At 44.3% G+C, this 12566-nt stretch overlaps 1 protein-coding gene across 4 annotated transcripts in view; it reads left to right on the top strand.

Moving 5' to 3' along the window:
- The window catches only part of MYO1D (myosin ID), a 397979-nt gene that overhangs the window by 97207 nt on the left and 288206 nt on the right, over positions 1–12566 (top strand). For all 4 annotated transcript variants that reach the window (XM_043503347.1, XM_038385271.2, XM_043503348.1 and 1 more), the window contains exons 2-3: positions 7086–7294; positions 8783–8876. In XM_043503347.1, the coding sequence (XP_043359282.1) occupies positions 7086–7294; positions 8783–8876 (303 nt within the window). The remainder of the gene's footprint in view (positions 1–7085; positions 7295–8782; positions 8877–12566) is intronic.

The raw sequence follows: 12566 nt of genomic DNA, 5'->3' as shown, positions 1-12566 counted from the left end.
TTTTAACATGGGCGTTGTCAGAGGTGATATGTAGCTGTGGCTAGTGAGGGACAAAAATGAGAGGTTCTGGTGGCTCACGAGCCCCCCCCAATTTTCAGGACGTTTCTGTTGCAGACATCTAGTAGTGAGGAGACAGCACTCCCCTTGGCAACGGTGCTCCCAGCGTGTCTGTCTGTGCAGCCTGGGGAGGGAGGAAGCAGCAGGATGGCTGTCTGTATTATCATAGCCCCTGGGAGTCTCAGTCGCGGACCAGGACCCCATTGTGCTAGGCACTGGCTGCTGACTGAGCTGCTCCTCTGCCATATGAAGCTGTTTTTTCACCTTCCCTGCTGCTGGAGTCCCATGCATTGCCACTGCCTCCACTCTCTGACTCTCCCCCACCCCTGGGATGGTATGCAAAGCAGGCAGCAGTACTGGGACTCCAACAGCAGGGAAGACTAAGCAGCCCCATGTGGTGGGGGGAAGGAATTCAGCTGGCAGCCCGCTGCTTCCTTCCTCCCCTGGGCTGCAAGGACACAGGGAGAGTGCTGCTGCTGGAGGAGTGCTGTCTTCTCACTGTTGGGCATCAGCATCAGAGGCATCCTGAGAAATTGGAGGGGGAAGGGGGGATTGTGACTCTGCATGTCTTCCCCCCCACTCTGGCCTCGGGCAGGTGCGGAGCGGTGGGGGCAGGGAAGCTGATAAGATGATCATCTTCCCTCCTGTAAAGTGCAGCCCTTGCTAGTGGTACCAGCCTCTTCCCGGTGTGGGGAGGCTAAGGTGGGCCTTAGGCCTCACCCACCACAGGCTGTGCTCGTCCTCTCTTCCCTGAGACCCCTAAGAACTGCTCAGGGAGCCTGGGCCACTGTGGGGAGCCCCAGGCCCTCCACCTGCCGTGGGTGGTGTGGGGGCGGGGACAGGGTGGGGCCTCGGGGGGGTGCAGGGAAGGAGGAGCAGGAGGTGGGGCCCCAGGGGAAAGAGGAGGAGCAGGGGTGGGGCCACAGTTCTGGTGCTAATTGTCCTCCGTAATTCTACACAAATTCCAGCGCTTCTGGAACCCCCAAATTAGCTGTGGCCCCATGTGCCGTGCATTAATCTACCACTGCCTCTGGGCTTTTTAGACACAGGGCAAAGTACAAAATCCTCAGCTGCTGTGAAGAAGGAAATCAAATTATATTGGGAGAGGGAGGATGAGAGAAAGGAACTGCTGCAAAATCCCAGAGTAATGGCTCCAGAAAGATACAGATCCGTTTGGTATATCTCCTGGAAAAGATCAGCAGGGTAATAGAGAATATACTCTGCTTCCCATGGATTCCCTGCTCCCCAAAAGTCACGACTGTGTAAGTATGGAAGGAACTATTGAATGAAAAAAAAAAAAACGCTAGAAGATTCTTTAACTTAACCCGTGTGCACATGCTCTGAGAGGGGCAGCCATAAGATTCAGGGAAGAACTACCAGGTTCTTTTCAAAAGCAAAAGAGCCATCCCTGTTGACCAGCATCCTGAGTTTTTTATGTCCACAACACCCAATACTTTGACCTTGTCTTCAAGTTATGAATTATGTAACTTTCAGTAGCTGGACAGAGAGTTTAAGTTACATTCCTTGACATTTTAATGTCTTTGTCTTCCTTCTAAACAAAGTCTACTGATCTGCTTCAGAAGCCTGCTTTTCAACTGGAAGTTTTGATAAAACAAATCTGAAACACCCTTGCTGACAATTATTAGCTTCAAAAGTGTTAATAGTTTGGGTTTCAAAATCATCCCTCCAAACTTCACGTATTTGTACAAAGTAAAGTTAGGAATTGGAAACCGCCAGGATTGAGTCCGATTACAATTACCGTGGGGGGGCGGGGAGGAGTGAAGGTTCCTTCTTGGTTCTTTGCAGGTAAATTGGCATTTTAAGAGTTGGTGATGGGACCCTATATTTTATACCACACTTGAAACTGTTGTTTAGTATCATAGCTGCCCTCCAAGTTTTGTTTTTTTTTTGTGTAATCAGTTTGTCACAATAATTGTGTGGAAGTCAATATATTTCAGTCTTACTGCTAATGTAAAAGTATTCATTTTTCAAGAAAATCCTTAATTTTGAGTTGCCTTCAAAGTTCTTCCTGTTCCCCCACCAAAAAAAAAAAATTAAATATAGGTATGAGCTGAAAAACATTGCTTTATATTTTCTGCTCCCTAATGAGGAGGATACTGATTGGGACCATGTTCAACCATCTTCAAGGGTCAGTCCTGGGGCCATTTTTGTTCAATATCTTCATTAATGATCTGGAGGATAGCAGCGTGGACTGCACCCTCAGCAAGTTTGCAGATGACACTAAACTAGGAGGAGTGGTAGATATGCTGGAGGGTAGGGATAGGATACAGAGGGAACTAGACAAATTAGAGGATTGGGCCAAAAGAAATCTGATGAGGTTCAACAAGGACAAGTGCAGAGTCCTGCACTTAGGACGGAAGAATCCCAGGCACTGCTACAGACTAGGGACCGAGTGACTAGACAGCAGTTCTGCAGAAAAGGACCTGGGGTTACAGTGGACCAGAAGCTGGATATGCATCAACAGTGTGCCCTTGTTGCCAAGAAGGCTAATGGCATTTTGGACTGTATAAGTGGGAGCATTGCCAGCAGATTGAGGGACGTGATCGTTCCCTTCTATTCGACATTGGTGAGACATCATCTGGAGTACTGTGTCCAGTTTTGGGCCCCACACTACAAGAAGGATGTGGAAAAATTGGAAAGAGTCCAGCGGAGGGCAACAAAAATGACTAGGAGGCTGGAGCACATGATTTATGAGGAGAGGCTGAGGGAACTGGGATTATTTAATCTGCAGAAGAGAAGAGTGAGGGGGGGGAGTCGATAGCTGCTTTCAACTACCTGAAAGGGGTTCCAAAGAGGATGGATCTAGACTGTTCTTAGTGCTAACCGATGACAGGCGAACTGTCAGGTTGGAGGGAGGTTACCAGTGGAGTTCCTCAGGGATCGGTTTTGGGACCAATCTTATTTAATCTTTTTATTACTGACCTTGGCACAAAAAGTGGGAGTGTGCTAATAAAGTTTGCAGATGATACAAAGCTGGGAGGTATTGCCAATTCAGAAAAGGATCGGGATATTATACAGGAGGATCTGGATGACCTTGTAAACTGGAGTAATAGTAATAGGATGAAATTTAATAGTGAGAAGTGTAAGGTTATGCATTTAGGGATTAATAACAAGAATTTTAGCTATAAGTTGGGGACGCATCAATTAGAAGTAACGGAAGAGGAGAAGGACCTTGGAGTATTAGTTGATCATAGGATGACTATGAGCTGCCAATGTGATATGGCTGTGAAAAAAGCTAATGCGGTTTTGGGATGCATCAGGAGAGGCATTTCCAGTAGGGATAAGGAGGTTTTAGTACCGTTATACAAGGCACTGGTGAGACCTCACCTAGAATACTGTGTGCAGTTCTGGTCTCCCATGTTTAAAAAGGATGAATTCAAACTGGAGCAGGTACAGAGAAGGGCTACTAGGATGATCCGAGGAATGGAAAACTTGTCTTATGAAAGGAGACTTAAGGAGCTTGGCTTGTTTAGCCTAACTAAAAGAAGTTTGAGGGGAGATATGATTGCTCTCTCTAAATATATCAGAGGGATAAATACAGGAGAGGGAGAGGAATTATTTCAGCTCAGCACCAATGTGGACACAAGAACAAATGGGTATAAACTGGCCACCAGGAAGTTTAGACTTGAAATCAGACGAAGGTTTTTAACCATCAGAGGAGTGAAGTTTTGGAATAGCCTTCCAAGGGAAGCAGTGGGGGCAAAAGATCTATCTGGCTTTAAGATTCTACTCGATAAGTTTATGGAGGAGATGGTATGATGGGATAATGGGATTTTGGTAAGTAATGGATCTTTAAATATTCAGGGTAAATAGGCCAAATCCCCTGAGATGGGATATTAGATGGATGGGATCTGAGTTACTATAGAAAATTCTTTCCTGGGTATCTGGCTGGTGAATCTTGCCCATATGCTCAGGGTTTAGCTGATCGCCATATTTGGGGTCGGGAAGGAATTTTCCTCCAGGGCAGATTGGAGAGGCCCTGGAGGTTTTTCGCCTTCCTCTGTAGCATGGGACATGGTTGACTTGAGGGAGGCTTCTCTGCTCCTTGAAGTCTTTGAACCATGATTTAAGGACTTCAATAGCTCAGACATGGGTGAGGTTTTTCGTAGGAGTGGGTGGGTGAGATTCTGTGGCCTGCGCTGTGCAGGAGGTCGGACTAGATGATCAGAATGGTCCCTTCTGAACTTAGTATCTATGAATCTATGACAGAACAAAGAATAATGGTCTCAAGTTGCAGTGGGGGAGGTGTAGGGTGGATATTAGGAAAAACTATTTCACTAGGAGGGTGGTGAAGCCCTGGAATGGGTTACATAGGGAGGTGGTGGAATCTTCTTCCTTTGAGGTTTTTAAGGTCAGGCTTGACAAAGCCCTGGCTGGGATGATTTAGTTGGGGATTGGTCCTGTTTTGAGCAGGGGGTTGGACTAGATGACCTCCTGAGGTCCCTTCCAACCCTGATATTCTATGCTTCTGTGATTCTAACTCAGTTGTCCTGGCATGACCAAGACCATACATTTAGTGATGCAAGATGAGCTTTTTAGAAACCAATCTGCTGAATCGCATACTTTAACGGATGTGCAGCAAAACTGAAGTATGTAAACCCACCAAGACTGTAGCTCAAGGACTGATGCAGTGTGTGCACTGTAATAGCTACTGTACTCCATTCATAAGCAGTGGAAAAATAGTCATATTTCTGCTTCGTGGTAAAGAAATGAGAATGCATTTTAAGAGAGAAATTTCAGAGCTGTGCTTTAGTTAATGGACAGTCCTGAAATCTCTTGCTTTGCTTCTTATAAAAGTGTTATGATGCCATCTAATGTTGGTCATATCACAAATTGCATACTGCTACATAATGCAGTGGTTCTCAACCAGGGGCCGGGAGGAAGGTTTCAGGGGGTCCTCCAAGCAGCCAGCATTAGACTTTCCAGGGCCAGGGCAGAAAGCCGAAGCCCCATTGCATGGGGCTGAAGTCTGGGGCTCTGACCCCTGCCACCCAGGGCTACAGCCGAACCCTGAGCAATGTAGCTTTGCAGGGGCCCCTATGGCATGGGCCCCAGGCAAAATTGCCCTGCTTTCTACCCCTGAACACGTTTTATATGCGGAAAACCAGTTGTTATGACACAGGTAGGCCGTGGAGGAGTTATACCATGTTGGGGGGTGGGCTCAGAAAGAAAAAGGTTGAGAACCCCTGACGTAATAGACCACAAGCTGGGACCACATAGCTAAGTTTGTAAATAGATCTATAACTTCCATTATCCCTCCCTTTCCAAAAACAAAAACCAAAATCTCTCATTTTCTCAGTTAACAATCTGAAACTCCTCACATGAGCTCTATTTAGCTAGGGAAAACCATTTTTACAAAATATGAGGAATGAATATGTAACAGAGTGGCTTGCCTCTTGGGCTGGAGAGCCTGGTGATTACAGGATGTGAGCCCCATCTGACAGGAAGGAGATGATTCCAGTGTAAAAGGAGCAGAAAATTGCAATGATGGGGGGAAAAGCTCAGGAAGTTGAGTTGTTTGCAGAGAGAGAGAGGAAACCTCTCCTGGCAGGGAGACCTGGAGGAGGAAAGAAACCTTGTGTTGTGTGTATTATGAATGGACTTTTAGGGGTTTTGAGTTTTATTTACAGTTTATTTTATATTAATAATCCCAGTCCACAAAGAGGGAACCAAGAAAAAGGCTGAAGTGAAGTTTATTTGATCAGTGCAAGACTGGAAATGGGGGCAGGCTGCATGTATCGTGACTCTTGGCCATGAGGGAGTACAAGGAGGCATCTAGACTGGTTTCAGAGTACTTGAACAATTTCTTTTGGTTTTTGGAAATGTCTCCCACTTCTTAAAAATGGCTGTGTAGAAACTCCAGACTACTTTTATTCATCTCTCCTCAAGGAGGACTGGTTCCGCTGAGGGTTGATTGGTTAATACTAGTCGTAGCTATCTCCTTTTCTATATTCGTCTGGGACTTAAGTTTTCAAACTTCACTTAAACATTGGGGCTGTAGTTCCGCTCTGGGCTCCTTACTGTGAAGAGCTCCTTTTGAATGGAAACAATCACTAGGGTTGAAAGTTGGATTTCCCTCCCTGATTGTAGGTTAATTCACTGTCTTACAACTTCCCCCCCTGTAACTGTCACCAGAGCTCTAGTTCTGGCTCCCAGATTTCTGTGCATCTTGCTGGGCCGTGCAGTGTCTAAGGTCCTCAGAACTTAACATCTGAAAGCAAACCTCTCCTAAATCTGGTTTATTTAGGCAGGTGGATTAGAAACTCCAGTATCTTTTATATATCTTTGCTCTATTGAATTCAAGCAGTGATTTAAAATTTACTCCAGCCTGAGTAAAATAATGTCTACAGCAAATTATGTGCCTTTGTAGATCACAAACTGTAATAGAAATATATGAAACGCATGTTGAAAGGCTGGTTGGGTATGTATGTGGAACAAAGTGTAATCTGTGGTCCTAAGCTTATGTTTGCAGTATTGCTGTAACCATGTTGGTCCCAGAATATGAGAGAGACAAGGTAGGTTAAGTAATATCTTTTGCTGGACCCACTTCTGTTGGCGGAAGGGACAAGCTTTTGAGCTTGAAGAACTCTTCTTCAGGTCATCTATTAAGTTTGAAAGCTTGTCCGTTTCACAAACGGAAGTGGGTCCAATAAAAGATATTGCCTTACCTACTTTGTCATAAAGTTTTGCAGTACTACTCAGCAGGCAAATCTGTATCAAACATTTTTCAGGTGAAACACCAGTGGTGGTGGTTTCTGTAAGTAGCATTTAATTCAAAATCAAGTCTTGATTCATAGTCCTGTTACCTGAATACCTAAAATGACACATTGACGTACCACGTATGCTGAATAGAAAGCTTTTCCTTAGTAGTATTTTATTATATTGTAAAAAAGTGAAAAATATTTGGATCAAATGACTGGTATAATCAAATGGACAACTTAGATGCAGAATACAAATTCTGATTTATTACATTTGACTAACCTTCCCCTTCGGTTCTCCCTGGGCAGGTTTGATAAGGGACGGATCTACACATTTATCGGTGAAGTGGTGGTTTCTGTGAACCCTTACAAAAACTTGAACATTTATGGTCGTGACATGATTGAGCAGTACAAAGGACGGGAGTTATATGAGAGGCCCCCTCATCTCTTTGCAATTGCTGACGCTGCTTACAAGGCCATGAAGAGACGATCAAAAGATACCTGCATTGTAATATCAGGTAAGATGGAAAAGCCTCTCCTCACTACCTGAGGACTAGTTGTGAAACTCAAGGAAGGAAGTAGAACAATTTGGCTAATGTTACATTTGCTAAAGGGAGAATTTCACTATGATCAAAACTTTAATTTGCGTATGAGCCTGCATCTATATCATTCAAATACAATTGTCTAATTAAAGTACTTGTAGATTAAACTAATTATTGATCCATATTATACTCCGTGAGGGAATTCTGCTCCAAAAAATTAAAAGTTCTATGCCAAAAAGAAAAATTCTGCACACACTATTTTAAAATTCTGCAAATTTTATTTGTCAATGAATATATGTAGAGGTTCTGGCATGGCAGTAGGGAGCACAGGCCACTGGCTGCCTGGAAGTGGGGTGATGTTGCACCAGACCCTGATACAGCGCAAGGGCTGGACTTGTCCCAGAAACACCCCAGGACCCTGACCCTCTGCACCAAGTGCACCAGGTGTGGGCAGACAGGCTCAGTCTGGCAGGATCCAAGTGTGGAGGGGCTTAGTGTGGAGGGAATTCATGTGTGGGATGAGAGGGTTCTGTGTGGGGCAATCTAGGTGTGAGCGGCTCAGTGTGGGGTCTGAGTGCAGGAGGGATCTGGATGCATAGGAGCTTGTTGGGAGGGTTCTGAGTGCAGGGGCAATGTACTCTGCAGGGGGGTTCAGGTTAAGGTGTTTAGGGCTCCACAGGGGGGATCTGGGTGTGGGGGTCTTAGCGGGGCTGATCTGGGTGCAGGGGTGAGGGTCCGGATGCAGGGAACCAAAGTTAATCTGTGATTCTGCACATGCACAGTGCCGCAGAATTCCTCCAGGAGTATGTTGTTGTGTGGTGGTAACTCGAATATGAGTCCTTCCTTATAACACCCACAGTCTGGTTTGAAGAATGGTTTCCGGAAAAAGCCTGTACATTCAGTCCTGTCCTTTCTTTGAGGACTGTCTCTTCCACCTTAAATGACTTCGGTTAGTGTTTTGTCTTCTGTTTTGATGGCCAAAGCTAATTGCTTGCCATGACTTCTAAACATTGGGGGAGATGCTCATAGAGGGAACTATGCCATTCAGATCCTGGCACGTAGTTTCCATGGTATCCCTATGCTCTAGCAGCCTGCGGAGCAAGAGACCCAAGATAGCTGTTGAACAGTAATCTCTTGTATTACAGTTAACAGCATTGCTGCCAGCAAGCCACTGCATGCCAACCTTTTCTCTTTAACAATATCCCTTTTGATCCTCTGCCTGCTTGGCCTTACAAACCTGTGCAGTCTTTTATTTCGTTACTGGTTTTAAGTTAGCATAGTAATGGCAGCTGGGCAAGGTTACACTGATATCAAAACCACCTCATATCGCAAATAAATAAGAAAAGGTAGAGAAGCCATCAAAGCAGAATGACATGATTGCAATGATCAATGACTTACAGTATCTTGATTTTTTTTTAAATCTCTTCTTTGCTTATGATACTACTTTGCTATTTGTGTCCTCAGGTGAGAGTGGGGCTGGGAAAACTGAGGCCAGTAAATACATTATGCAGTACATAGCAGCCATCACCAATCCCAGTCAGAGAGCGGAGATTGAAAGGTAAGGGCTTTACAGAAACTTATGGGGGGAAAAATAGCTTTATGTCCTTTTACCAGTTTTCAGAGTAGCAGCCGTGTTAGTCTGTATTCGCAAAAAAGAAAAGGAGTACTTGTGGCACCTTAGAGACGAACAAATTTATTTGAGCATAAGCTTTCGTGAGCTACAGCTCACTTCATCTGATGAATGCATCCGATGAAGTGAGCTGTAGCTCACGGAAGCTAATGCTCAAATAAATTTGTTAGTCTCTAAGATGCCACAAGTACTCCTTTTCTTTTTTGTCCAAATACCATGACAACTGGGCACTCTTGATATACCTATCTTCTTTTCTTCTATTTATAATTGCATGAAGTTTTCATATCATTCATCCTTTCCTGCAGGTAAGTTTTGACTTAGGGAAAATTTTGAAAACATAGATAAATTGGTAACAGATAATTGGCTAGAAGTGTTGGGAGTATAACTCAAGCCTTTGCACTTCCAAATTGTAAACAATGCCCTGAAATTAAGTTTCTGCTGAAGTATCGGACACACTTCATGGAACTAATGTACTTGTACATTCAATTCATGGCAAATGGGATGTTGAACAGAAGCAATACACTCTAATTTTAGTCCAGCATTTCATGTTCATGCCTATCAGGCATACTGAGTAAAAATATAAAAATCTTTAAGTAAATGAACGTGGCATACTGACAAAGAAAATTAAACTCCCACCTTGGAACTAACTCTCGAACAACTTGCCCACCGTGCAAGAAACTGAGAGAGAACTAGATGAGTATTTCAGGGGAGCAGACTCAAATTTAGACAGACTAACCAAGGAAGTAAATGCTACAACCAAAGGCTTTCCAATGAAATGCTCACTCTGCAGCTCCCCATTCATGTCTAGGATTGTTAGCAAAAGTTCCCAGCTGATTTCCAGTGTACCACCTATGCGTATTATCTGTCTACAGTAGATTCCTGGTTACAGGGAATAAGTTATGTATTACAGTGTGTTTAAATGCAGCTAAATTTAAATGTATACATCTAGGATCAAAGAATTTGGGCCATACTGATAGGATGGGGACTCTACCCTAGTAAGCAATGACTCTGGAAAGATTTTGGGGTCATAGTGGATAATCAACTGAACATGAGATCCCAGTGTAATGCTGTGGCCAAAACAGATAACACAGTCCTGGGGTGCATAAATATGGAAATCTCAAGTAGGAGTAGAGAGGTTATTTTACTGGGTGCTGATGTGACCACTTCTGGAATACTGTGTTCAGTTCTGGTGTCCACAATTCAAGGATGTTGGAAAAAATTGGAGAGGGTTCAGAGAAGAGCTACAAGAATGACTGAAGGGTTAGAAAACCTGCCTTATAGAGATTCATTGAGCTCTTTGTAAAATACAGCTGGCTGTATTTTAAAGAAGCCTTATTGAGGGCTCAGGAACAAACCATCTGAAAGTGCAGAAAGAATAGCAAATTATGGCAGGCGACCAACTTGGCTTAACAGTGAAATCTTTGGTAAGCGTAAACTAAAAAAGGAAGCTTACAAGAAGTAGAAATTTGGACAGATGGCTAGAAAAATATTGCTAGAGCATGCAGAAGTGTAATCAGGAAAGCCAAGGCACAATTGGAGTTGCAGCTAGCAAGGTATGTGAAGGGTAACAAGAAGGGTTTCTATAGGTATGTTAGCAAAAAGTTGTTGTTCAGGGAAAGTGTGGGCCCCTTACTGAATGTGGAAACAACATAGTGGCAGATGATGTGGAAAAAGCTGAAGTACTCAATGCTTTTCTTTGCCTCAGTCTTCCCAGACAAGGTCAGCTCCCAGACTGCTGCACACAGTATGGGGAGGAGGTGATCAGCCCTCAGTGGTGAAAGAACAGATTAAGGACTATTTAGAAAAGCTGGCCATGCACAAGTCCATGGGTCCAGCTGTAATGCATCCAGGGATGCTGAGGGAGTTGGCTGATGTGATTGCAGAGCCATTGGTCATTATCTTTGAAAATTTGTGGTGATCGGGGAGGTCCTGGATGATTGGAAAAAGGCAAATATAGTGCCCATATTTTAAAAAGGGAAGAAAGAGAACTCAGGGAAGTACAGCCTCACTTCAGTCCCTGGCAAAATCATGAAGCAGGTCCTCAGGGAATCCATTTTGAAACACGTGGAGGAGAGGAAGGTGATCAGGAACAGTCCACATGGATTCACCAAGGGCAAGTCATGCCTGACCAACCTGATTGTCTTCTATGATGAGATAACTGGCTCTGTGGATATGGGGAAAGCTGTGGATGTGATTTGACTTTAGCAAAGCTTTTGATATGGTCTCGCATGGTATTCTTGCCAGCAAGTTAAAAAAGTATGGATTGGATGAATGGACTATAAGGTGGATAGAAAGCTGGCTAGATTGTTGGGCTCAAAGGGTAGTGATCAACGGCTCGATGTCTAGTTGGCAGCCGCTATCAAGCGGAGTGCCCCAGAGGTTGGTCCTGAGGCCGATTTTGTTCAACATCTTTATTAATGCTCTGGATGATGGGATGGATTGCACCCTCAGCAAGTTTGCAGATGACACTAGGCTGGGGGAAGAGGTAGATACACTAGAGGGTATGGATAGGGTCCAGAGAAATTGGAGGACTGGGCCAAAAGAAATCTGACGAGGTTCATCAAGGGCAAGTGCAGAGTTCTGCACTTAGTAAGGAAGAATTCCATGCACCGCTACAGGCTGGGGACCGACTGGCTAAGAGGCAGTTCTACAGAAAAGGACCTGGAGATTACAGTGGACGAGAAGGTGGATACGACTCAGGAGTGTGCTCTTGTTGCCAAGAAGGCTAACGGCATATTGGGCTGTATTAGTAGGAGCATTGCCAGCAGATCAAGGGAAGTGATTATTCCCCTCTATTCAACATTGGAGAGGCCACACTTGGAGTATTGTGTCCAGTTTTGGTCCCCCCCAACTACAGAAGGGATGTGGACAAACTGGAGAGAGTCCAGTGGAGGACAACGAAAACGATTAGGGGGCTGGGATACATGACTTACGAGGAGAGACTAAGGGAACTGGGGTTATTTAGTGTGAAGAGAAGAGTGAGGGGGGATTTGATAGCAGCCTTCAACTACCTGAAGGGGGGGTTCCAAGGAGGATGGAGCTTGGCTGTTCTCAGTGGTGGCAGATGACAGAACAAGAAGCAATGGTCTCCAGTTGCAGTGGGGGAGGTCTAGGTTGGATATTAGAAAACACTGTTTCAGTGGGAGGGTGGTGAAGCACTGGAATGTGTTACTTAGGGCGGTGGTGGAATCTCCATTCTTAGAGCTTTTTAAGGCCTGGCTTGACACAGCCTTGGCTGGGATGATTTAGTTAGTGTTGGTTGTGCTTTGAGCAGGGGATTGGAGTAGATGACCTCCTGAGGTCTCTTCCAACCCTAATATTCTATTCTATGATTCTTTGAATTTATTTAGCTTAATAAAGAGAAGGCTAAGGGGCAACTTGATTAGAGTGTGTAAGTATCTACCTAGGGAACAAATATTTAATAATGGGCTATTCAATCTATCAGAGAGAGGTATAACAAGATCCAATGGCTGGAAGTTGAAGCTCGATAAATTCAGGCTGGAAATAAGATGTAAATTGTTAATGGTGAAAGTAACTAACCATTGGAAAAAATTTACCAAGGGTCCTGGTCTGTTCTCCATCCTTGACAATTTTTAATCAAGATTGGATGTTTTTTTG

Source organism: Dermochelys coriacea, chromosome 27 (genome assembly GCF_009764565.3).
Source record: "Dermochelys coriacea isolate rDerCor1 chromosome 27, rDerCor1.pri.v4, whole genome shotgun sequence".
Lineage (NCBI taxonomy): Eukaryota > Metazoa > Chordata > Testudines > Dermochelyidae > Dermochelys > Dermochelys coriacea.
This window is presented reverse-complemented; position numbering and strand designations above follow the sequence as displayed.